General features: G+C 43.7%; 1 protein-coding gene and 1 long non-coding RNA gene across 4 annotated transcripts in view; one reads left to right on the top strand and one right to left on the bottom strand.

The window, feature by feature from the left end:
- CDH13 (cadherin 13) overlaps window positions 1-23,010 on the bottom strand; it is a 1,055,068-nt gene that overhangs the window by 789,936 nt on the left and 242,122 nt on the right. For all 3 annotated transcript variants that reach the window (XM_044931221.2, XM_044931224.2, XM_025269790.3), the window contains exon 2: window positions 11,647-11,758. In XM_044931221.2, the coding sequence (XP_044787156.2) occupies window positions 11,647-11,758 (112 nt within the window). The remainder of the gene's footprint in view (window positions 1-11,646; window positions 11,759-23,010) is intronic.
- Window positions 13,246-17,765, top strand: LOC123330250. Its single transcript, XR_006546009.2, has 3 exons — window positions 13,246-13,365; window positions 14,162-14,252; window positions 17,655-17,765. It is a non-coding gene; the product is annotated as an uncharacterized LOC123330250 (long non-coding RNA).

Here is a 23,010-nt window from a genome sequence, read left to right as displayed (position 1 = left end):
CTGGTGGAGTGGGTAATATACAGCATATACACTTTACTCGCTTTTTCTAAATTCCAAAACACATCTGGATCTAAGGTTTGGAAGAATCACTTCTCAAATACTTTTCAGGGAACATCCTTTTAATCTGTAACCCAAAGAGATTCAAACATGAGGAAGCAGAGGGTGGATGCATTGGGAGGCGGCGGTGTGGAGACTTAGAGGAAGTAGGGAGAACACATGTCCTATTTCAGAGGCGTTACGGTGAGGGTTGCAAGTCCCCTGGGCTGCCTTCAGTGAACACTGGCACTGCCCATTCCAACAGCATCATTCTGCAGAACTCCCCTCCTTTGCTTTATTTTTTCAAGTGATAAAATCAACCCAGATGGCTGCAGATAAAGAATCTGCCTGCAAGGCAGGAGACACAGGAGATGCAGTTTCCATCTCTGGGTCAGGAAGATCCTCTGGAGTAGGAAATGGCAACTTACTTCAGTATTCTTGCCTGAAAAAATCCCATGGACAGAGGAGCTTGGTGGGCTATAGTCCATAGAGTTGCAAAGAGTTGGACACGACTAAGAGACCACACACACACACACACACACACACACACAGCCTTTTTATAGAGTGTCAGGCGCTCTCCTGACCTGTTATCTTCAGTCAGCAACCCTCCACACAGCGCGTCCATTCTACAGATGGGAAAACTGAGGAGCCGAGAGCCTGAGTGACTGGATACGCCACCACGTGGCAAGTGATGGACACAAGTGAGCCGACCCAGGAGCCCATGCCAAGAGCCCCACGAGGTTCACGGGTGCCCCAGTCTGTTCTCCACAGAAAGGACTGGAGCACTTCTGTGAGAGGCAAGTGGATACAGCTTTCCACGTGGAGAGAACAGGCAGGGTTAGAAAGTCAGAGCTCCTTTCCCACTGCTGACACTTCTTTTGAGATATTGGATCTTTAAATCAACCTTCATGCCTTCATTGCTAAAACGGGATTTAGAATCCTATCTTCTAGGGCGGTTGATTTGATGAAATGGATAAAATGATAGCCCCTTTCAACCCTGGTCTCCCGCACTGCAGATGGATTCTTTACCAGCTGAGCCACAAGGGAAGCCCAAGAATACTGGAGTGGGTAGCCTGTCCTTTCTCCAGCAGATTTTCCTGACCCAGGAATCTAACCAGGATCTCCTGCACTGCAGGCGGATTCTTTACCAACTGAGCTATCAGGAAAGTCCTTTCCTAGATCAGAGTATCTCAAACTAAAAACCTGTTCTCATCTTAGGGCTTTTACTACCTGATCCCTCTGCCTAAAGGTTTACGAATGCAGTCTCTACCTGATTGGTTCCTTCTGCCAGTTTAGGTCTCAGCTTCTCAGAGAGAACTTCTTTAGCCGCCTATTGTATCACATCCATCCAGAAATCTCTATCACACAACCTCGTCTTATTTCCTTCATAGTATTTATCATCAGCATTTTACGTGTAATTTTTCTGTCTTCTTAGATGTTTATTTCTATCATGGCTGTCTCTCTTATTCCATAAAAATGAAAGCTCTAATATAAAAGGCATCTTTTCTAAAATTCTGATTCAAAGTTTTACCCCTTGTACCTAGTATAGGGTCTGGCATAAGGGATGTGACCATACTATAATTCTTAAATAATTGACTAAACAAATGGGACTCCATGTATGTCATTTCCTATCCTATCCCCTATTTCTGCCTCCAAAGAGAGAATGCAAATTCGGTCAAATACAAAAAGTGCCTGGGGATATTCTGACGGGCAAGTGTTTCCACCTCTTGCCCTTTTGCTTTCAAGTCAACAAAAATTTCCATGAAAATTAAGATTAAAAGCACAAACAGAAGGCATCACAATTTTTAGAATATGTGTGGATTTGACCTATTATAGGATAATAAGATCTTCTGCCTTCTCACACTATTTAAAGACATGCTTAATCTTGTCCAATTTATGTTTTGATGTCGTACTCATTAAGTAGCTCAATTCATGTGGTTCTAACACCTTAAATTAGGAGATGTTCCTGTAACACCTGCGTGTTCCTATATTCTTAACCCCTTGAAGAAAAACAGAAATAAAAGAGATTTATACCAGCTCCAGAAGCATGTGAATGAAGACACTCAACAGGTTGAAGAGTGAGGCCATATGGCAGTACTTAGAATTTGACAGTCTTAATTAAGCAATCTGCTCACCAGCATCACCAGTGAGAAACCTGGCATGATGACTGTCCTCATCCCTGCCCCCTAAGAGACATTTCCAATGTGCGCATGTGCTAGGTTCTAAAAATTCTCTTGCATGAAGCATAGCCTACAGTCATAGAATGTCAGCCCTGAAAGGGACCTTAGCAATAGAGTAGAACACCCCCAGTCACTTCAGTCATGTCCAGCTCTTTGCTACCCTATGGACTGTAGCTCACCAGGCTCCTCTGTCCATGATATTCTCCAGGCAAGAATACTGGAGTGGGTTGCCATGCCCTCCTCCAGGGGATCTTCCTGACCCAGGAATTAAACTGGTGTCTCCTATGTCTCCTATATTGCAGGTGGATTTTTTAACCTAATGAGCCACCTGGTAAGCCCAAAGCTGGAATCAAGATAGGCAGGAGAAAAATCAATAACCTCAGAAATGCTGATGATAGCATTCTAATGGCAGAAAGTAAAGAAGAACTAAAGAACCTCTTCATGAGGGTGAAGGAGGAGAGTGAAAGGGCCAGCTTAAGATTAAATATTAAAAAACTAAGATCATGGCATCTGGTCCCTCTACTACATAGCAAATAGAAGGGGAAAATGTGGAAGTAGTGACAGATTTCCTCTTCTTGGGCTCCAAAATCACTGCAGACGGTGACTACAGCCATGAAATCTGAAGACGATCGCTTCTTCACAGGAAAGCTATAACAAACCTAGACACTGCTGAAAAGTAGAGACAATACTCTGTGGACAAAAGTCCGTATACTTAAGGCTATGGTCTTCCCAGTGGTCACATACAGTTGTGAGAACTGGACCATAAAAAAGGCAGAAAGAATGCCAAAGAATTGATGCTTTTGAACTGTGGTGCTGGAGAAGACTCCTGAAAGTCCCTTGGACAGTAAGGAGGTCAACCAGTCAATCTTAAGGGAGATTAACCCTGATTATTCACTGGAAGGAGTGATGCTAAAGCTTAAGCTCCATTATTTTGGCCATCTAATGTGAACAGATGACTCATTGGAAAAGTTCTGATGCTGGGAAAGACTGAGGGCAGAAAGAAAAGAGGGCATCAGAGAATGAGATTGCTGGACAGTATCACCAATGAAATGAACATGAACTTGGGCAAACTCCAGGAGATGGTGAGGGACAGGGAGGCCTGGTGTGCTGCAGTCCATGGGGTCACAAAGAGTCGGGCACTGCTGGGCAAATGAACGATGATGAAAAGAACACCCTCACAGTGAACTCTCCTGCTTTTGCCAGCCCAAATCTTCCTGGATGCCTTGACTGGTTCAGGGGTAGACATGTGACCCAAGCTGGACCCAGAGAGTTAGCCATGGAGTGTTTGCTGGGACACTTGGAAAAAGAGATGCTCTGGGTTGTTAAGCTAGAAGAATGAATGACTGGAACTTCTGGTGGCCATCCTGGAGGAAACCCCTCTGACACTGAGGGGTACCAACACTATATAAAGCAGAGCTGAAGAATGGTGATATTGATGATATCATTACAGCATCTAGATCCAGGTGTTCCTGAAGCCAGATCAGACCTTGAGATGTTCAATTACGTGAGCTGATTATTTTGTCGTTTTCCTAAAGCCAGTTGGAGTTGAATCCAATCAACTTTAGAATCCAATCAAAATAACCCTAATACATCCTCATTATACAAATGGGGAAACGGGGGTCCAGAGAGGAAAAGGGTCATACCCGTTAGTGTTTGAGCTGGAACAGACTCAGGGATTCTGCACTCTTTTAGAAAACTTGTCTTCTAGATGTCTTCCCCAGTCTAGACCCTGGGAATCGCCTGTGGCTCTGCTCTCACCCTTGTTTCATACTCTGCTACTTGTTAATCATCCTGCCTTCTCCACTGACCAGCTCTCCTTCCACATACCTCCCATCCATCCCATCTCAGATCTTCTGAAATGGCTCCTTGTAAGCCTGAGCCTCCCCAGCAGTTCTCTCTTATCCGTGTCCTATTCTGAAGTTCCAAAAAGCCAGCCACACTGATCACATGACTCCCCTTTTCACCTAGTCCCTGTATTGATGATTCAAAACACTGAAGGTAGATTTCCAAGTCTCAGTCAGTGCCAGCCGTTCCCTGCCCTTGCATCTCTCAGGAGTGTCCTCCGCCTCCCTAAGCACCAGTAAGAGCTACTGTCAATGACAGCGATGGCGTGATACAAACAGCACGTGCGTTTGGTCCTTGGAGCACATCATCTGACCCGCACACCTGTCTCAGGAGCAGGGCTGACTTCAGGGAGGTAAATGTAGATACCTATAAGGGGCAGGTGGTATAAAGGAGGAAGCTGATTAGTGACAGGAAGGCAGTGGAGACTGGAGGACCACCAGGAAGGCCTCAGCTACTGATATTGCTATCCTACTTCCAGCTGAGTTTTCAGAGTCCTTTACAGACCGGAGCATTTAATCCTCAGAACAACCTATTGAGGCTGCTACCACTGTGATTCATTTGCCTCTGGGGTCTATATTCTGGAGGCCCAGTACTTCCCAGAAGTTATGAATTTTTAAAAATGAAATTCTCAATGTTGACAACAAATTCCTCTCATTAAACACTTCAGACTCCTACACTGAGCTGCCAAACAGGACAAGCAGGACATATCTGTGGGACAAATTTAGTCCATGAGCTGACAATGTGATTCCTCTGGCTTATTTATTCCTTTCCTTCCACTGATAAGAAAGTTTATGCCAAGAGAGCTCTACCCATATCCACATTCCTCTTCTCCTAAGGCCCTCTTAGCCTGTTACCTCGTATGTTTCCCAATCTTCAAAGTACAACTTAGGACCCTAGTCTAATAGAGGATATCTAAGCATTTTACCATATTCCCCTCTGGTGTGTATATGTGTTCTTTTCAGTCTGCAATTATTTTATATCACTTTACATTTATGAAATGAGTCAGTTAATATAATGCATTTATGAGGATCATAATAAATATTAATTAACTGAGTAGTCGACTGTCACAGTTATGTTGGTGGTGGGTGGGTGGGGAGCAAACCTATAAAAATATTACCTTTCTATAGGATTCTGTTTACATATAGTAAAAAGTCATGAGTGTAAACAGGAGTCCACATTCAGACCCAAAGTATAATCACCTTCATGATGATGGAGTGAATTAAGTGACACCAGAATAATTTTCCTTGGTATATCATGACAGTTTAAAACAAATATACCACTTGTAACTGTAACCTATTCAGATCTATGTTGACTGTGGTACACGTCATGTTAAATAATTTCACTAATCAGTTAATCAGTCTCCCAACCTGAAAGAACATGCAAGTTAGTAGTGCAGAGGACAATCAGAAAATGGAAAGGAAATTATCATTGGTTTCTTTTCCATTTTTTAAATCACTAAAACTGAAAACCCAAAGAACTTAGGAAGTTCTGAAGGATAGAGGATATACACAGACAAAATCCCAAGTCAGCTTGAACTCAAGAAACAGGAATTCCTCCACCTGCAAGGTTGGAAAGTTCATCCATCTACTACCACTCAAATGAAACCTTTTTAGCAGGGTCATAAGGGCCATTGTTTTGACATTTAATTCACTGGCGATGTATTTCCTGCGTTAGGATGCAAAACACCTCTCACATTGCTTTTTCATTAATTGCCTTCATTTTTCAAGTTCCCTGTGTGATTTATAGTCAATTAAAAACACCCTCGAAAGGCATGACTCATGTGTGTTAAGTACAAATATGATTAATGGGACACCATGGATTCCGTGGGTGACCTGGCTACCAACCAAGGTCGGTGTCAAGGTGGCATGACCAAGAAACATTTTGGTGAAAGGAGCACGGGAGAAAGGCCAAAAGCCAGGAGTATAGGGTCATGGGCAATCTGGCACTGGGCCCATTCAAAATAAGCAAAATAGATACTTTTGGGGGGAGAAAGCAATGGCACCCCACTCCAGCACTCTTGCCTGGAGAATCCCAGGGACGGGGGAGCCTGGTGGGCTGCCGTCTATGGGGTCGCACAGAGTCGGACACGACTGAAGTGACTTAGCAGTAGATACTTTTTTCCATATTACAGAGGAAGAATGAACTTGTCTATGAACAGAAAAAACATAATGCAGTAGAAATTTTCTATTTCATCCAGGCTGACAAAAATAGATGGGAAAATTAAGCGGCAAATTTCCCTGATGGGTCATCGCCAACATCAACAAAAGCTACAAGACCACAAAACCATGGAACTCTGGATAAGAGCCAGAGCTCAGGAACCCTGGATTCAAAATTTAATGCCACCAATTACAAGCAATACAACCATGGATAAATGGCCTCGCCTAGCCCAGCCTCAGTATCCTCACCTGTAAAATGGGCACACGAGTGTATTTTTCTCTTAAGGTCTGTTCTGAGGTTCTGGGTGACACTCCACACTTAGAAAACATGCAGTAAATATCACCTATGAAAGCCATAGATGCTGCACTGGTCAACTCTAGGGGAGCCTTTTAAATTTCCCAACATCTGCCCCTAATGTGGGCACACTTGTTACATTTTCTGGAAGTTCTCTAATATCTTAAATCAGTGGTTTCCCACAAAATGAGGTAATCAAAAATATTTGGCACATTTTTTACAATACAAATTTACTCAAAAGACTGACTTCTCTTCTGTAATTGGTCCTAACTCCTTTTTTGTTTGTTTTTTGATAACAAGGACATTTTAAAAATCTGGGCAAAGTTAACGGAGGTATTCTCACTTTATCTCACTCATTAGCCTGCTTTTTCTTCTTCTTTTTTTTTCATATTCAGACTAAGAAAAATGTTGTAAAATACACTCTTATCAATGCAAGATTTTTAAAAAATTCTACTGGTCCATGAAATTCAAATCCTAGAATCATTGCTTCAGATTCTTTTTTAATCTCTTCAGATTTTAATGGCCGTGATTTGTCTGCTAAATTCGGGTTTAGATGGCCATTATAAGGATACCAAACTTATCTAAGATCTATGTATAATAATAATACTAACAACAACAATAATAACAGCGATGGCAAGAATAATAGTAATAATACTACCAGTTCCATTTACTCACAACTATGTTCTAAGCATCTTTCCATCAATCATTGCATTAACTCTAGAATTAAAGACTGTGGTTATCCTTCTTAGATGAAATAATTCAGACTTGCAGGATTTGGATCACTCACTCATTGTCATGCAGCTAACATGGGACTATGTCATTTGTTTGAATTCTACTTGACGTGAGTTTTAAACTGTATGACCTTAGCTTCAGTACTATAATCATCAGAAGAATGCAATCAGGGCCCATCCTTACTAGAACTATCAGAAGGGCCCTGCCTGGGTGTTTCTAAGAGGGGGCAGTGAAGAAGCTGTTCTGCTCAGCGGGAAGCAGACGAGAAAAGCAGGAGGTAGTCCCAGGGCCATGACCTCCTGTCCTGTTTGAATGACCGTCTTTGTCTCATCCCCATGTTGACCCAAGTTAGTCAGAAACAGCGGCCTCCTTTGTGGTCTCCTTTCGTCTCTTTCAGGAGTCTCTTTTTGGCTGGGGTCACTTGGCTGTGTTAGGATCTGTGTAGAGACGGTGAGCTCACGCCTGCACTGAGTTCCTCTGTGCTGTCCAGCCTCTCTTGCAGTTAGCTTGACTCTGTGATTAGGTCTGGCCAAGAGTGTGAACAGAAACAATACATGTCCCTTTTGAGCTCAAGTGGCTAAACATCCGTGGTGCCTTCTCCACCCTTCTCCTTGTCCCCTTCTCTGCCAGCTTGATGGACTTGGCCAAATATGGCAGGACCAAGTAGGAAGCAGCTTGCGTCCTCGAGTTCCTGCGTGGAAGGCAGCTCCATAAAGGAGAGTTACCCAGAGAGAGGCCAGCTATGGTTCCCCTAGCAAACAGATCCCTCCCTGGTGCCAGGAAGGTCTGTCTGAGCTGATTAGAGCAGGACAGAGTGTTTCGTTCTGTAATTTTTTCAGGACACAAGATAGTCAGGGCCTTATCACTTGGTCTTGGTCCACATCAGCTGGTTGGCTGGTCAGTTTTCCAGGCCAACTCTTCTTCTGGAGCCTGGGAGACTGTAACCAGGGTCACTACCGAAATCTCGTGGTACCAAGATAGTGGTTACCAGTATCGCCTGATTTTCACATTGCAGGAGAAGCAACCTCATCAACCAGTTTAAGAGAATTCTGGGTCTTGGAGGCCTCGAAGGACCGCCTGCAACCTGCAGACCTCGGACAGAGCCCTCCCTGAGTCCAAAGATCATGAGCGGATGTCTCCATTCTGAGTTTCTGCCTTTTAAACTGTCTTCCCCTTTCTTCTTGCACTTCTCACAGAAAATGAGAATCACCACATCTTCCCAGCTCACCTTTCAAAACTAGATGAAGCCAAGTGCTGCTGAGTTGGGGGCTTTGCATCACACTGTGAAAGATACAGTGATAAAGCTCCCTTGGTTACATTAGAAGAAATAGTGGGATGCCACGTTTTGATCCTAGAAGCTTGTTGAAAAATGGCCCTTTAAAGACGAAAGCAAGTCTAGTTACTGGAAAGGAGAGCAGAATAAAGAGTTATTTGGATGTGAGGAAAATAAAAGGCTTTAGAACAACTGAAGGAAAGACGTATCGGAGTGAGCAGTGAATAAAATATTATGGAAATAAAAGGAGCGGAGGTGACCATTAGTAACAGTTAAAACAGAAAAAGATAAGTCATTGAGAATTGAGGAGAAAGATGAAAAAAGATAAAAGGAACTATTACTGTCTGAACAAAGACAGCAGGAAGTCGTGGACGGAATAAACATTTACTGGAAGGTGCTGAACACTGAACACAGAATTGGTTGAATCTAAGTCTGGGGTGTGAGCAGATATTCTATGTCTGCCAGGCAAAGAGACAACACTTTCAGACAAGTTTATAGAATGGTGAAAAGTGTGGGCATCAACTGATTGATTATGCTGTATTCTATACTTCCTGCAAGACAAAAATCCACGATGATTGGAAGCCAAAGCTCTCGTAAAATATCACAAAGCCAAAGCTCTCGTAAAATATCACAAAGCCAAAGCTCTCGTAAAATATCACAAAGACCAAAAGAGAAATTGCAAGTGTCAGCGTCATAGGAGGGGTTCAAGGTCATGTTACTAACCTGGTTTCTTGTAACCCCTGTTTTTACCTAGATCATCAGCTTATATTTACACGTTACTGAATGATCCCTAACCATTTCCAGGATCTTGGCAGTGACCTCACACACCTAAGTATGCTTAAACCACTGATTCTGTTTGAGTCTTCCCAGTTTTCCTCCAGATGTTAGCCTTGTGGCCATATGGTCTTCATTCTGAGAGAATGCACCACTCACGGGCTTTTTGGCTAATCGCATTTTTCAGAGAGAGAAAAGGTCTTGTGTTGGACGACAGAGAAATGCATGAAGGAACTAAGAATCAGAAGGGAAGGAGGGAGATGTAAAATGTTGGTTGCTTGGGGAAAAGGTCTGGTCAAAGTTTTGGACTTTTTACTTCCTCCTGCATGTTGAACAGAGCAAAATATATTGTTATTACTTCTGGAAATCCAGATTTTCCCAAACAGTAGTCAGTAGGCATTCTCAGCTCCGTGGAAACTTTCTTCTTCATTTAGGCACAATTAACTTTATTCACAGTATCTATGACAACCTATGCTCACTGTTTTGAGATAGACTGAAAAGTAGCAGCCCACATCTGTTCTTGGTCCATTTTCCCCTAGTAATACATATAGGCCCACAGTTTCATTGACAGGGGAGGGGGCTGGCCAGATTTTGCTGATCCAACAATTCACTCACAAAATCACATATAAATTTTTAAATATCCTCATATCACCGACTTTTACTGAATGTGCTATCATTGATAATCAACCCAGTTCCGTTTCACTTTTACTAGCTTACATAGAATCAACAACCATAACCCACTAAATTACCTAGAGGATTAAAAAAAATATAAAAAACCTACACAGACACACACAAAACTGTAATATTGGAATGTACAGGATGGTCTAGTTTAAATTAAAAAGATCCCCCAAAGTATGATTGTCTCCAGCTTCTCAGAGGTAAATTAAAAGCTGTTTGGTGTCGTGAAGATTACAGAAGCAATCACGGTTATGGGCTGCTTTGCATACCAACTCTATTAATTCCCATACTCAGGGTGGCTTCACATTTCCACACATGTTAATATAGATGCCATTTGGGATAATTACTTGGAAAAAAAAGAGAAAGGAGAGAGAGAAGAGAGGGAGATGAAGCAGACGAGAGGAGAGGAGAGCCAGAAAAAATGGTTCTCCGAAGCCAAGTTCCATTTAAAATATATTGATTCTGATAAATAGAAGAATCAAAAGACAAAGGAGAGTTCCTGATGGCCCAACCCAGGAGTACATCAGGGATCAGATTAACAGTGAAACCACATGTTGGAATTCACTCACTGCGCCGGTCCTGCACCTTGGCTTTATAGACCCTAATTACTAAAATGATTTCACTGGCGTAATTGCATCAAGACACACATGGGCTTCACCGTGCAGGGCTCCCTTGATCCTCAACACTGCATCTTCATTACCGTGTTCCTTTCAACCCTTAAAATGTGTTCCAGCCTCACAGAACAGTCCAGCTGAGCTGGCTGAATGTTCTTCCCCTTTCGTTTAAACATGCTCGCCACACAGCGCAGGAGTGAGGAACACAGTCAGCCTGGAAGGCAAACCTGGGGCCACAGGGCAAGTGTACGGTTATCTTCCCTAAAGGGGTCACAGAGCATCTGACCAAACTAAACCACCGTTTTTATATCCTTCACTTCCAAATCTTAAAGAATGATGCTCAAGAGCCTGCAATTAAATGGTTGTCTACCATCAATTTTAAATTCATTGTGCTAAAACAAAACCATGCTTGTTTTGCATCTAGCAATGCACTCCATGCCCTCGTAAAGATAAAACAATATAATATTGGCATTAAAAAGAGGAAGATATTATAACCACAGATCTGAGGGTAGCATATTTTAAGGAAATCAATTGGAATTTGGGGGGATTTGAACTTAATCCACAAAATAGCCAGTAGAGGTTTTGAATCTTTCAGAAAACCATCTTATTAGTCTTAAGAGTTTAAATTCCTATGCCTAAAAATTCCTAGAAGCTAACCTTCTGCTCTGGATGTTATTTTTATCCAGCTCTATGTATGAGAAATCCAGGTAGAACAGCAATCCACAGAAAGGCAATGGTCTGTTCTCAGGATCTTCCCAAAGAAAACGGGGCATTCCATTTCATTTCCTTCGAATAGGTCAATACTCATGGTGGGGGCTAGTGGTCCCCTTTCCTGGGAGCAGTCAGGAAATGCTCACTGGTGATCAAATGTGACAAAGAGACACACACCACTCGATTCACCTCTAAGCTGATAAAGCCCTAATTCAAGACTTTCCACCCTGGGTCAAACAGTGACATAAGAAAAATGATCAGAAAACTCTTAGCTTAGGGAATACTGTATACTGAGGGACATTCTTAAACATCAGTGAATAGGCCAAAATCACCATCGAGTGACGTCGCTTACAGTTTAAAATCGCCTGGTCCTCAATGAATTCAGCTGGCTGATCGATATGGAACACTTTCTGCTGAAATCCAGGAGTGCAGTCCAAATCTTCTGCAGATGTTAGCAGCAGCACCTGAGAAAACCAAAGCCATCAATATTTTAACGCAGCTTATATGTTTGCCCTGCTAACTTTTTACCAAATCTGTGACTTTTAGAAATGAGCTGAGGTTTTAATTTCATTTCTCAAATGAAGAGGTAAGTTGATACTTCTCCTGTGGCTGCCAACCATTCATTTTGGCAATGAGACTTGGAAAACACACAAATGGGAACAGCTGTTGCAGTTTCCATTAAGTTGCAGTTAAAGAAATAACTTCGTCAGATTTTTACACCTGCTTAGAATCTCGCCATGGTTTTCCATGTGTGAAATTTCATTACAGAAACTGTCAATTTCGTATGATGCCTGAGCGAAAACCAACTTCACTTTCATAGATGCAAAGGATCCTTATCACCGATGAAGAGGAGGAAAGCAGAGCTATTTCACTGGAAGTTACTTCTAACAAGAATTCAAGGGCCCTCGACCTTCCCAATGCAACATGGTGGCCACGAGCCACCCACGGATTCTGAGCACCTGGAACGCAGCCGTGCTGAAAGTGTCAGCGGAAAGTACAGGTGGAATTTTGAGGACTAAATGCAGAGAACAAAAATAAAGTAAAATGTATAATTAATGATTTGTATATAGATTACATGCCAATATGCTATTTTACAGATTGGATTAAATAGAGTCACTATTAAAATTATTTTCACCCCTTTCTTTTTACTTTAGTTAGTTTCGCTATTAGGCAATTAAAATGTTAAAATTGCTTCTGAAGTCTCCGCTTTGTCTTTGCAAATTCTTAGGGCATTTCACGCAGAAGTAAAAAATTCAGGTTATATGATTTGGAATATAAAAGTTAAGTGACAACTCGTCTCCACAGCAGCACTGTGATGTCCTTGGCATGTTATAAAACACTTTTTACCGACAAGAGGCCCAACATTCTGTGTGTGTGTGCTCAGTCATGTCTGACTCTTTGCAACCCCATGGACTGTAGCACACCAGGCTCCTCTGTCCATGGAATTCTCCAGGCAAAAATACAAGTAGGTAGTCATTCTCCTCTCCAGGGGATCTACCCAATCCAGGGATTGAACCCGGGTTACTTTGGCCACCTGATGCGAAGAGTTGACTCATTGGAAAAGACTCTGATGCTGGGAGGGATTGGGGGCAGGAGGAGAAGGGGACGACAGAGGATGAGATGGCTGGATGGCATCACTGACTCGATGGACGTGAGTCTGGGCGAACTCCAGGAGTTGGTGATGGACAGGGAGGCCTGGCGTGCTGCGATTCATGGGGTCGCAAAGAGTCGGACACAACTGAGCGACTGATCTGATTTGAACTCCTGCTCTGCAGGTGGGTTCTTTACCATCTGAGCCACCAGGGAAGCCCTCCAACATTCTAGAGGTTAACAGTTGCTTCAAATCACACAGCTAGGATGGGTGGAGCCAGGATCTGAATCCAGGTTTAAGTGTCCTCCGATTTTGACAGAGCTCTGCTCCCACCCTTCAGGCAAGCCTTTGTCTGGGATATTTCTCTGAAACCTGTGGGATGCTGCTTTATCTGAGTCTGGTGCCAGCAGGCAGTGTTTAGAAACTCACATCCCCAAACCATCACCACAGCCATGAGAACTGCTGTGTGTTCACCCTCAGGTGAGAGAGTTGAGAGGCAACCGTTCTGTCTCCCACTTGGACCTGAGTGCCAATTGTCCATGCTGGTATCTGGCTTGATAGCTCATCGTGCATCAGATGTCTTCTCGTTGGCTCATTTTCTCATCCCTTGTTGCTATTTTTCTGACGTCACCCTCCAAATAAGACTGCTTGCACTCAAGTCTTTGACTCAGTGTTTGCTTCTTGGGAAACTAAACTTTGATACCACGATGGAAACTCTTAACCACTGTACACAGGCTGTTGAAAACTCATTATTGTCCCCACCAGCGAACTCAAAGGAGTATGCGAAAGGTTGGAAGCTGTAGAACCAGGGCCTCTCTCTAAATATCAGCTCTCTGAAATGCACTGAACCCAACGAACGAGAGCAAGAATCAATCTCCCAGGGTTCACAGTGTGGCTGGCCTGAGAAACATCAGAGGAATTGAAATGGGAGAGTGACCACCCTGACCGACATCACCCTTCTAAAAATCAAAGGGGGAAGAATGCTGTAGTCCCATATCTGAACACTTCTGCATGTAAATCTTTCTGTTGCCTTGAGAGCAGGGTCTGGGTAGGTCCCTTCTGAGACAATTGTAACACTGACATCCCAAGTGGTGCACACAGAAAATGCAGATTCAGGACTCAGAATCATTTGCTGGCAATTTTACAAGCAGAAAATCTATAACTGGCGAACGTTAATTCAGTTAAACATCAAATGGTCGAGGGTCTTCCCCAGGCACCGTGTGCCTACAATTATGTATTAACCTTTTAATCAGCTAATTCTTCTCTCAAATCTCAGACCAGGAAACCAGTCATCCCAGAGAAGCTAAGGTAGATGACATCTCTCCAGAGATGCTGAGCTAAGCATCCAGGACCGACTGAAAGTGCAGGTGACTGGCATTCCTGCTGTTTATCTGTCAGTGGCTCAGTCTCTGTCCTGGCTTCTTGGCGGGTTCTATTCAGGATTCCTCTGGAACCACAAAGGGAAAATAAGCCATTTCCAACTGCAGGCCCTCAGGGAGGGTGGGAGTGGTGCGAGAACTCTCAGAGGCTCAGTTTTGTTTTTGCAAATTCTTGGATCACTCCATCCAGCAGTCAAACTTCAGGTTAAGTGCTTGGCAATATGAACACACACCACTCTCCTAGGCAAGAGTGACTTAGCAGGGTTAGACCAGTCAAATAATTCACTCACTTCCTCCTCGTGTGTCCATCCATTCACTTGCTCCCAAACAATTATTAAACTCCTGGGATTCAGTGAGCACTTGGCTAGGTGTTGTCCTGGAGCTTAGAGAGAAGCCCCGTAACACAGTTGTTAAAAGCATGAACTCCAGAGTCATTTGACTTGGTTCATTCTTGGCTTTGCCCTTTACTGACTGTGCAACTTGGCATTTTTTTCCCATCACTCTGGCCTCATTTTTCTCATGTAGGTGAAAATGAAAAAATCAGATGTGCAATGACAATGGCCTTGTGGGTCCAATGGAATGAATGATGCATATAAAGCAATTAGAATAGTGCTGCATAGGATAAGCCAGAGGAGGTGATGGCATCCCACGCCAGTACTCTTGCCTGGAAAATCCCATGGATGGAGGAGCCTGGTGGGCTGCAGTCCGTGGGGTCGCGAAGAGTCGGACACAACTGAGCTACTTCACTTTCACTTTTCACTTTCATGCATTGGAGAAGAAAATGGCAACCCACTCCAGTGTTCTTGCCTGGAGAATCCCAGGTACAGAGGAGCCTGGTAGGAGGCTGTCTATGGGGTCACACAGAGTCGGACACGACTGAAGCGACTTAGCAGGAGCAGCAGCATAGGATAAGCAGTCAAGAGTGCTGTTATTATAGACTAGAAAAGGTGAGAGGCATTAGCAAATCATTAATTAATTAACTAAAATTAAAATCTAATGTGCAAGGAAATCACGGGTCTCTTCAGGAGCATGGACAAGCTGGGAGCCAGGGAGTCTAACATCATTTAGAGGAATCAAAGAAAGCAAACCCACAGAAGGAACATTTTTGCTTTGATCTCAAAGATGGGTCTGAATTAGCTGGGTAAATATAAAGGAGCCAGAGGAATCTTTTTAACTAACACATACTTTGCTTTCACGTGAATTCCTTTATGCCTCTCTGGGTTTCATGTAACAGATCTCTGAAATGACAAGACCACATTTTCAAAAGAATCCAGACATTTAATGCTCTGCAAAAGTTGAACGTCTGACTGGGCAGTAGTGTTAGAATGTGGTAGCTACTGCTATTGCCCCTTGAGGGAAAGGCTACCCACTCCAGTGTTCTGGCCTGGAGAATTCCATGGATTGTATAGTCCATGAGGTCACAAAGAGTTGGACACGACTGAGCGACTTTCACTTCACTTCACTTCACTTGAATTTTTAGCAGATTTGGCTGTAAATAGTATTTGGCTGTCAACTTACATGTCTTCAATTTCAATAGCATTGAGTTTGGTGGTGGAATATCCCTCAGTGGTTTAAGATGAGTACTCAGACATTAAAAAGCAGAGATATTACTTTGCCAACAAAGGTCCGTATAGTCAAAGCTATGGTTTTTCCAGTAGTCATGCATGGCTGTGAGAGTTGGACCATAAAGAAGGCTGAGTGCTGAAGAATTAATGCTTTTGAACTGTGGTGCTGGAGAAGACTCTAGAGCATCCCTTGGACTACAAGGAGATCCAACCAGTCCATCCTAAAGGGAATCAATCCTGAATATTCATTGGAAGAACTGATGCTGAAGCTCCAATACTTTGGCCACCTGATGTGAAGATCTGACTCGTTAGAAAAGACCCTGATGCTGGGAAAGATGGAGGCAGGAGGAGAAGGGGACAGCAGAGGATAAGATGGTTGGATGGCATCATTGACTCAAGGGACATAGTTTGAGCAATCTCTGTGAGATGGTGATGGACAGGGAAGCTTGGCGTGCTGCAGTCCATAGGGTCACAAAGAGTCAGACACAACAGAGCGACTGAACAACACCAACTTGGACAGTACTCCGTAAGTAGGCAGCCCCTTCTCCAATATCATCAGGTGTCACTATTTTAAATAGGCTATCTGGACATGTTTTTCCCCATACGCACTTTAACATTTCCAGAACACATGCTATGAGCAACATTCCAAATGCATTTGTGATGTCCGGGCAGTAATGGTCTTCCTGTATGGCTCCTCTGTTCATTTATGCATTAGCTGGCACCTCAGAAACAACAGGCAACTGATACACCTTTGAAAGCTCAGCAATGATCACATTTTATGATAACCAAAGGATTTCTATTATGTGAACATTACTATTAGCCTGCTTATGAAAGCAGATTTATGCTTAGACAGACTACAAACACTGGCAGAACCTCACTGGTTCTGTGCAATTCCAGTTTACCAGCAGCCAGCTACCAGTTATAACCCTGTGTGTCTCAGTTTCCTCAGACAGAAAAGGAGGACAGTATCTTACAGGCTACTATGAAGATTAAGTGAGTTAATTATTATAAAGAGACTTCCATGGTACTGGGCACACAGTAGTTGTTCAATAAATGCTTTCTATCATTATTATTATTATCATTTCTCTACATCATGTTTAGACCAATACATATGATTCACTGATATTCCCCAGGATGAGACACTGACAAATATCATCAAAATACTACTTCACTGCTGCTGTAAAGTTGTTCAATGGATAGACTGTGCTCGGAAATATCAGAGGGAAACAGCAGGGACCTGACTCAGATAGGAGAGCAAGAGGGAATGTACAGTCGGGGTCAGCTGCCCAGCGAGAACACAGGGCCCGTTGTGGGCTGAGCTGTGCTGCTTTTGCAGGACATCGAGCATCCTTGACTCATTGGAAAAGACCCTGATGCTGGGAGGGATTGGAGGCAGGAGGAGAAGGGGACGACAGAGGATGAGACGGCTGGATGGCATCACTGACTCAAAAGACATGGGTTTGGGTGGACTCCAGGAGTTGGTGATGGACAGGGAGGCCTAGCGTGCTGCGGTTCATGGGGTCACAAAGAGTTGGACACGACTGAGTGACTGAACTGAACTGAACTGAGCATCCTTGAAAATGACAGCTCGGGGCCCTGTCCTCTATGGCAAGAGCCACTGCCCTAAGCTTACGCATGGATAGCGAATTCTGACAACACACTCTCGATGCCTGCCTCTCTTTTTAGCTTCCATTTCTGTGCTGCTGTTCAGAGCCTTCTCTTTCAAAAAGAAAGAGTTTATGTTTGTCCTGACAGGTGCTGATTCAAGAGCATAGCCAACTTTAGACTTTGCTTCCAGAAAAATAATTTTTTTTTCCTGCCCTAGACTGCAGGTTGCCAACTGGCAGCAGATGGGATGGATCAGGCCAGCAGATGTGGTTAGTTCAGCCAGAGCGGTCTGTCATAGAAGCTAAATTATCATGTTATATCGAGCGCTCCGCTCTGAGCGGCCCTTGCCTGCAGCACTCCCTCTGCCTCTGCTCCGAACTCACACCTTTGTCTGGCCTCTAGGCATTGGAGTTTGCAACCCCCACTCTAGACTCAGGAAATAGGCTTTCCAAGCAAAGAACTCTCCTTGTTATGACTCTGCAGTTATTTTTCATCATGGGACCCACAGCTATGTGCTCCTGGCACCACTGCAGTGGTTTTGGTCACGTGACGAAGCACTGACCACAAAAGGAGGGTGGAAGGATTTTCGCCACTAGTCCTGGCCCCTGAGATGCCCTCTCTTACCCACCTGGGACAACAGGAAGGAAGGACTCCCAGGGTGGCGGAATCATCCAGCAGGAAGGACCCGGGAATCGGTCACTGTGTAGAGGACGAGCACCTGGGAGAGCTGCCCAGCAAGGAAACCCCACATGCAAGTGTGGGCTCCAAGATTCCGGGTTGTTTGTTACAGCAACACTTGGCTGACGACACACTAGACCTGGGGGCGCAGGGCAGAGGGTTTTCTCTGCATAGCATCATGGACTGTCCCAGAGGCCAGGGAGAAACAGCAGAACTGAAGAAAAGCTTAACACAACTGTATTCAAAAGTGGCCATAAATAAAAGGAGAGAAACTTACTGCCACAAATAATTATCTCAGCAGGCTGTGAACAACCTCAGATCTCATCCTCTCTTAAGTCAGCCTCTAAATGCTATTTTCCAAGTGAACCCGCTAGTGTCTCCTGGCCCCTTGTTGTTTTCCTTTCACTGACACGCTCGCTTTTTGCTATTAGGGTAGACGGACAGTTACTTTATCCTCGCCACAAAACACCTCCGGTTTACTCTTGTCAAAGTCGCTCTACTGGAATCAGTTTGGAGGGGCTTAGATTGGCAGGGAAGAAAGGCTACTATCTCTGACTTGCAGGGTATAAAAAGTGTTACAGCAATGTATTTGACTGATTCTTTATCCTGCCAGGGACCAAAAACCCTGAGTCCTGGAAAGGTTTATAAAGGCACACTGCCTACAGGAATAGCACAGAGAAAAGAAGTGCTTCAAAGACACACACACACACACACATGTGCACACTCACACACACACACGCGCACGCACATGTGCACACTCACATGCATATAGTGATGTGTTCACTGTGAGTGTCAGTTCATGCTATCTACATCCTCCCTGAGTCCGACCTCCTTGAAATATTCCTGCTGCTTTACAGCCTCCAGACCCAGAACACCTGCCACCTTCTTGGCCATTAATGTAAGATGCTGAGCAATGATTTTGTGATTCTTGGGAAGATAAAAGGGGACGATGCTTCCAGTTTGGCAAGTCCTGCTGTTGCCTCATATACAATTTGAAACTAGCATTCTAGACCTCATTTCTAATTAAATGCTACTCAGTATCTTTTCCTCAAATTATTAAAAGGGAAGCTGTGTATATCTGGAAAAACGTGGGACAACAAGCCAAAACTAATCTGAGCCTGAATTCTGCCTATGTGGCCATTTCTCTGACTTCTGGCAAGTTACTTAACCTTGAACAGCCTCTCTGTTTTCTCTAAATGAGTATACCACCACCCATGCATACAGTCACTAGGGGGTTTGATGAGTTAACATAAATCAAAAGGTTGAAGAGAGGGACAGGATTATAATAGGTGCTGTGCTGTGCTGTGCTCAGTCATGTCCGACTCTTTGCAGCCCCTTGGACTGTAATTTGCCAGGCTTCTCTGTCCAAGGAATTTTCCAGGTAAGAATATTGAAGTGGTTTGCCATTTCCTACTCTACATAACAGGTGCAATGTGCCACCTATTGTTATTATTTTTATTAATATAAAGAAATATGTATAAGTATTATGAAAATACAGAATAAGGAAAAACATGCTCTTTAGATGAGAATAGGAAATGGGACCATGTCACAAATAAGGCCATATTGGAAAGAAGATTGACATTTTTCAAGTGCAAAGTATAAGAAAGAGTGTTCCATGCAGGGATTTGGTAAATGCACTAGGGCATGCCAGTTGAAGAGACAGGGAGCAATTTCCCAGGGATAACAAGCTCTGTACTGTTTTCAAGATTATTTGAAAGTATTTTGCCATCTAAAATAGGACTGAATTCACCAGGTACGTGTCCTTGAGTCTGGCTAAAACTGAGCCAGAAGTAATTCACTCAATGAAGTCACAGTTTTTGTCTGAATGGAATTACTTTTTCACTCTTAAGATTCCAGGATCAATCAATTAGACAGTTGGAAATTTTTAAAACAAAATATAGTGTTTTGTAAAAATGTTACTTGATGCAAAATTAGGAAGACTTGGTTTGTTGGCTCTTAGTAGAAACTAGAGGCTGTACCTGCCCTAGAATCGATGGTATATGTGTCTATTTATGAAATTTTGGTAATAAAATTAGTGCAGCCAAACATCAATTAAGACCTACAGCTCCTAAGTTGATAAAGGAGTCTTAGTGTGAGATAATCTCGGGTGAGCCTTAACAGCCCTAGGAAATTCAGTGGAGCAAATATGAAATATCTGCCATTGCCAGGACTGAAAGACTTTTTTGGGCTACACACAAAACCCTAATTCCATGGAGATAACAAAGGAGGCTTTCTAAAGGAAGAGGTCTGGGATTCGAGGAGACAGCTCAATAGATCAGGACCTGAATCCATCACCGTGGCCAGCCTCCGATCCCAGTCACTACAGTTCCCAAGAGCAAGGCCTTGCCCTGCAGAGTACCCGCAACCTTTTCAAATTCTGCCCGGGGGCTTGCTGCTCTGCTTCAGGTTACAGTGAGATCAAGCGGAGCTGGGAAAGTCACAGGAGGGAAGGTTCCCAGGACAACCTCCAGTGTCGGCCTCGATGCTGGAAAGTGCAGCTGGTTAGATGCCCCAACCTGCCTCATTCCAGACCCAGTCCTCTGAGAGGCACTTGTGCGCCACCCAGAGGGGCCGGTGGGCTGAGACCTCACGGTCCGCAGCAGTGACATCAATGATCCTCGATACACTGGCTCTCTCTCCTTCCCTGCATCCCTCCCCTGCCACTCACGCCTGCTTCCTGCTGAAGGAAGCTACCTGTACCTAGTCCTTTGTCTTAGGCTCTCAGGTGAGCCCAAAATAAGACTAGGCCCATGGATTAGTTACATATTGCAGCTGTAACAAATTACTACCATCTTAGTTTCTTATGGTTTAGTCACTAAGTCCTGTCCAACTCTAGGGACCCCCCTACAGACTGTAGACCATCAGGCTTCTCTGCCCATGGGATTTCCCAGGCAAGAATACTGGAGTGGGTTGCCATTCCCTTCTCCAGGGGATCTTCCTAACCCAGGGATCAAACCCATGTCTCCTGCAATGGCAGTCAGAGTGTTTACCGCTGAGCCACCACGGGGAAGCTGTCTTTGGGGCTTAAACATACTTTTTTATTGTACAGTTCTGGGCATCAGAAATCTAACACGGGTCCACAGGCTGCGTCCCTTCAGCAGGATCCTGTGTCCTTTCTGCCTCTAGCTCGCATGGGCCGTGCATATCCTTTAGCTCATGGCCTCTCCCTCCACCTTCAGAGCTGGGAGCGTAGCACCATCTCATCTCTTTCTGCCTCTCTCTTTTTCCATCAGCATATTGCCTTCTGTTTCCAACTCCTCCCACATACCTTTTATAAGGACAGTTGTGATTACATCAGGCTCGCCTGAGAAATCCAGGTAACGGTCACATGTTCTGAGAATTAGAACCTGGGAACCAGGGAACCATTTTCAGCCTCCTACCACCCACGAATAACTTATATAACGGAAGGAAAGTTGCATATTTAATACCGTTATATAAATATTTATAATTTACTCATGGCTATTATTCTGTCATGAGAAACAAAGAAAGAAATCCTGCCATTTTCGACAACATGGATGGAACCTGAGGGCATTTCTATGCTAAGTTGCTTCAGTCATGTCCGACTCTTTGTAACCTGCCAGGCTCCTCTGTCCATGGGATTCTCCAAGCAAGAACACTGGATTGGATTGCCATTTCCTTCTGCAAGGGACCTTCCTGACCCAGGGATCGAACCCGCATCTCTTATGTCTCCCGCGTTGGCAGCTGGGTTCTTTACCACCAGTGCCACCTGGGAAGCCCTGAGGCTTCAGTGAGGGCATTATGCCAAGTGAAAATAAGTCAGACAGAAAAACATACCATACAAGGTATATCACATACACCACGCACATGTCTTTCTCTGGCTTAGTTTACTTAGCATAATGGCAACCCACTCCAGTATTCTTGTCTGGAGAATTCCATGGACAGAGGAGCCTGGTGGGCTATAGTCCACGGGGTAGCAAAGAATTGGACATGACCGAGTGGCTAACACACACAAACACACACACACGCCACACATATGTGGACGCTTAAAAACAAAACAAAACAAAACGGAATCAAACCCATAGAATCAGAGAGTCAAAAAGTAGTTGAGAGAGGCTTGAATGTGGGGAAAACAGAGAGACTGGCAAAAGGATACCACCTTTCAGACACAAGATGAGTAAGGTTGGAGGTGACTTTGCTTGATGGTAGTGGTGCAGGTCTGCTGTGAGGGTGGAACTCAGATGTTTTCACACACAGACACACACACAAAAGGAAGGGATAAATTGTTGAGATGGTGGACATATTAACTGACTAGATGAGGGGAATCCTTCCCAATGTATACATGTGTCAGATCACCATGTGTACTCTTTAAATAGCTTATAATTTTATCAATTAAACTTGAAGTTTTTTTTTTTTTTTTAAAGCAAAAATACCCATTTTGAGTGTCATTCCACAATCACCCACATTCCTGAAAATATTTACCTGTGAAATCAGGAAAACCTGAATGGAAAGCCCACTGATGGTCCATAGTTACATATCCAGGCCTGTTGTGTGAGTTTAACAACCAACTATGACCTTTTCTTGCTCAGAAATAATGATTAGATCCTGCCTGGCCGTGCTGTGAAGTGGAACATTTTATTCTAACCGTGCAGCTCTCGACACTTTCTTCTCTGCCAGATATTAGACAAGACGTCGGATTTGTCATCATACCGGAAGGTTTTTATTAATTATATTTCAGAGGCAAAGTCCTTTTTGTAATTTATTTTTTCACACCAGGAAAATTCTTCTATTGAACTAAATGTCTATCTTGTTAAATTGTTTTTCACTGCTAAAGTTTCTTGCTTTGAAAAGTTTCAGAAGGAGAGAAATAGACCTAGCAAAAATTGGTGTTAAAGTCAAGGAAATGATTGTGTTAAAGAGAGCACCTCCCCGCCCTC

The sequence above is a fragment of the Bubalus bubalis genome, chromosome 18, assembly GCF_019923935.1.
Source record: "Bubalus bubalis isolate 160015118507 breed Murrah chromosome 18, NDDB_SH_1, whole genome shotgun sequence".
NCBI classification, from domain to species: domain Eukaryota; kingdom Metazoa; phylum Chordata; class Mammalia; order Artiodactyla; family Bovidae; genus Bubalus; species Bubalus bubalis.
The sequence above is the reverse complement of the archived record's forward strand: the minus strand, read 5'-3'. Positions and strand labels throughout refer to the sequence as shown.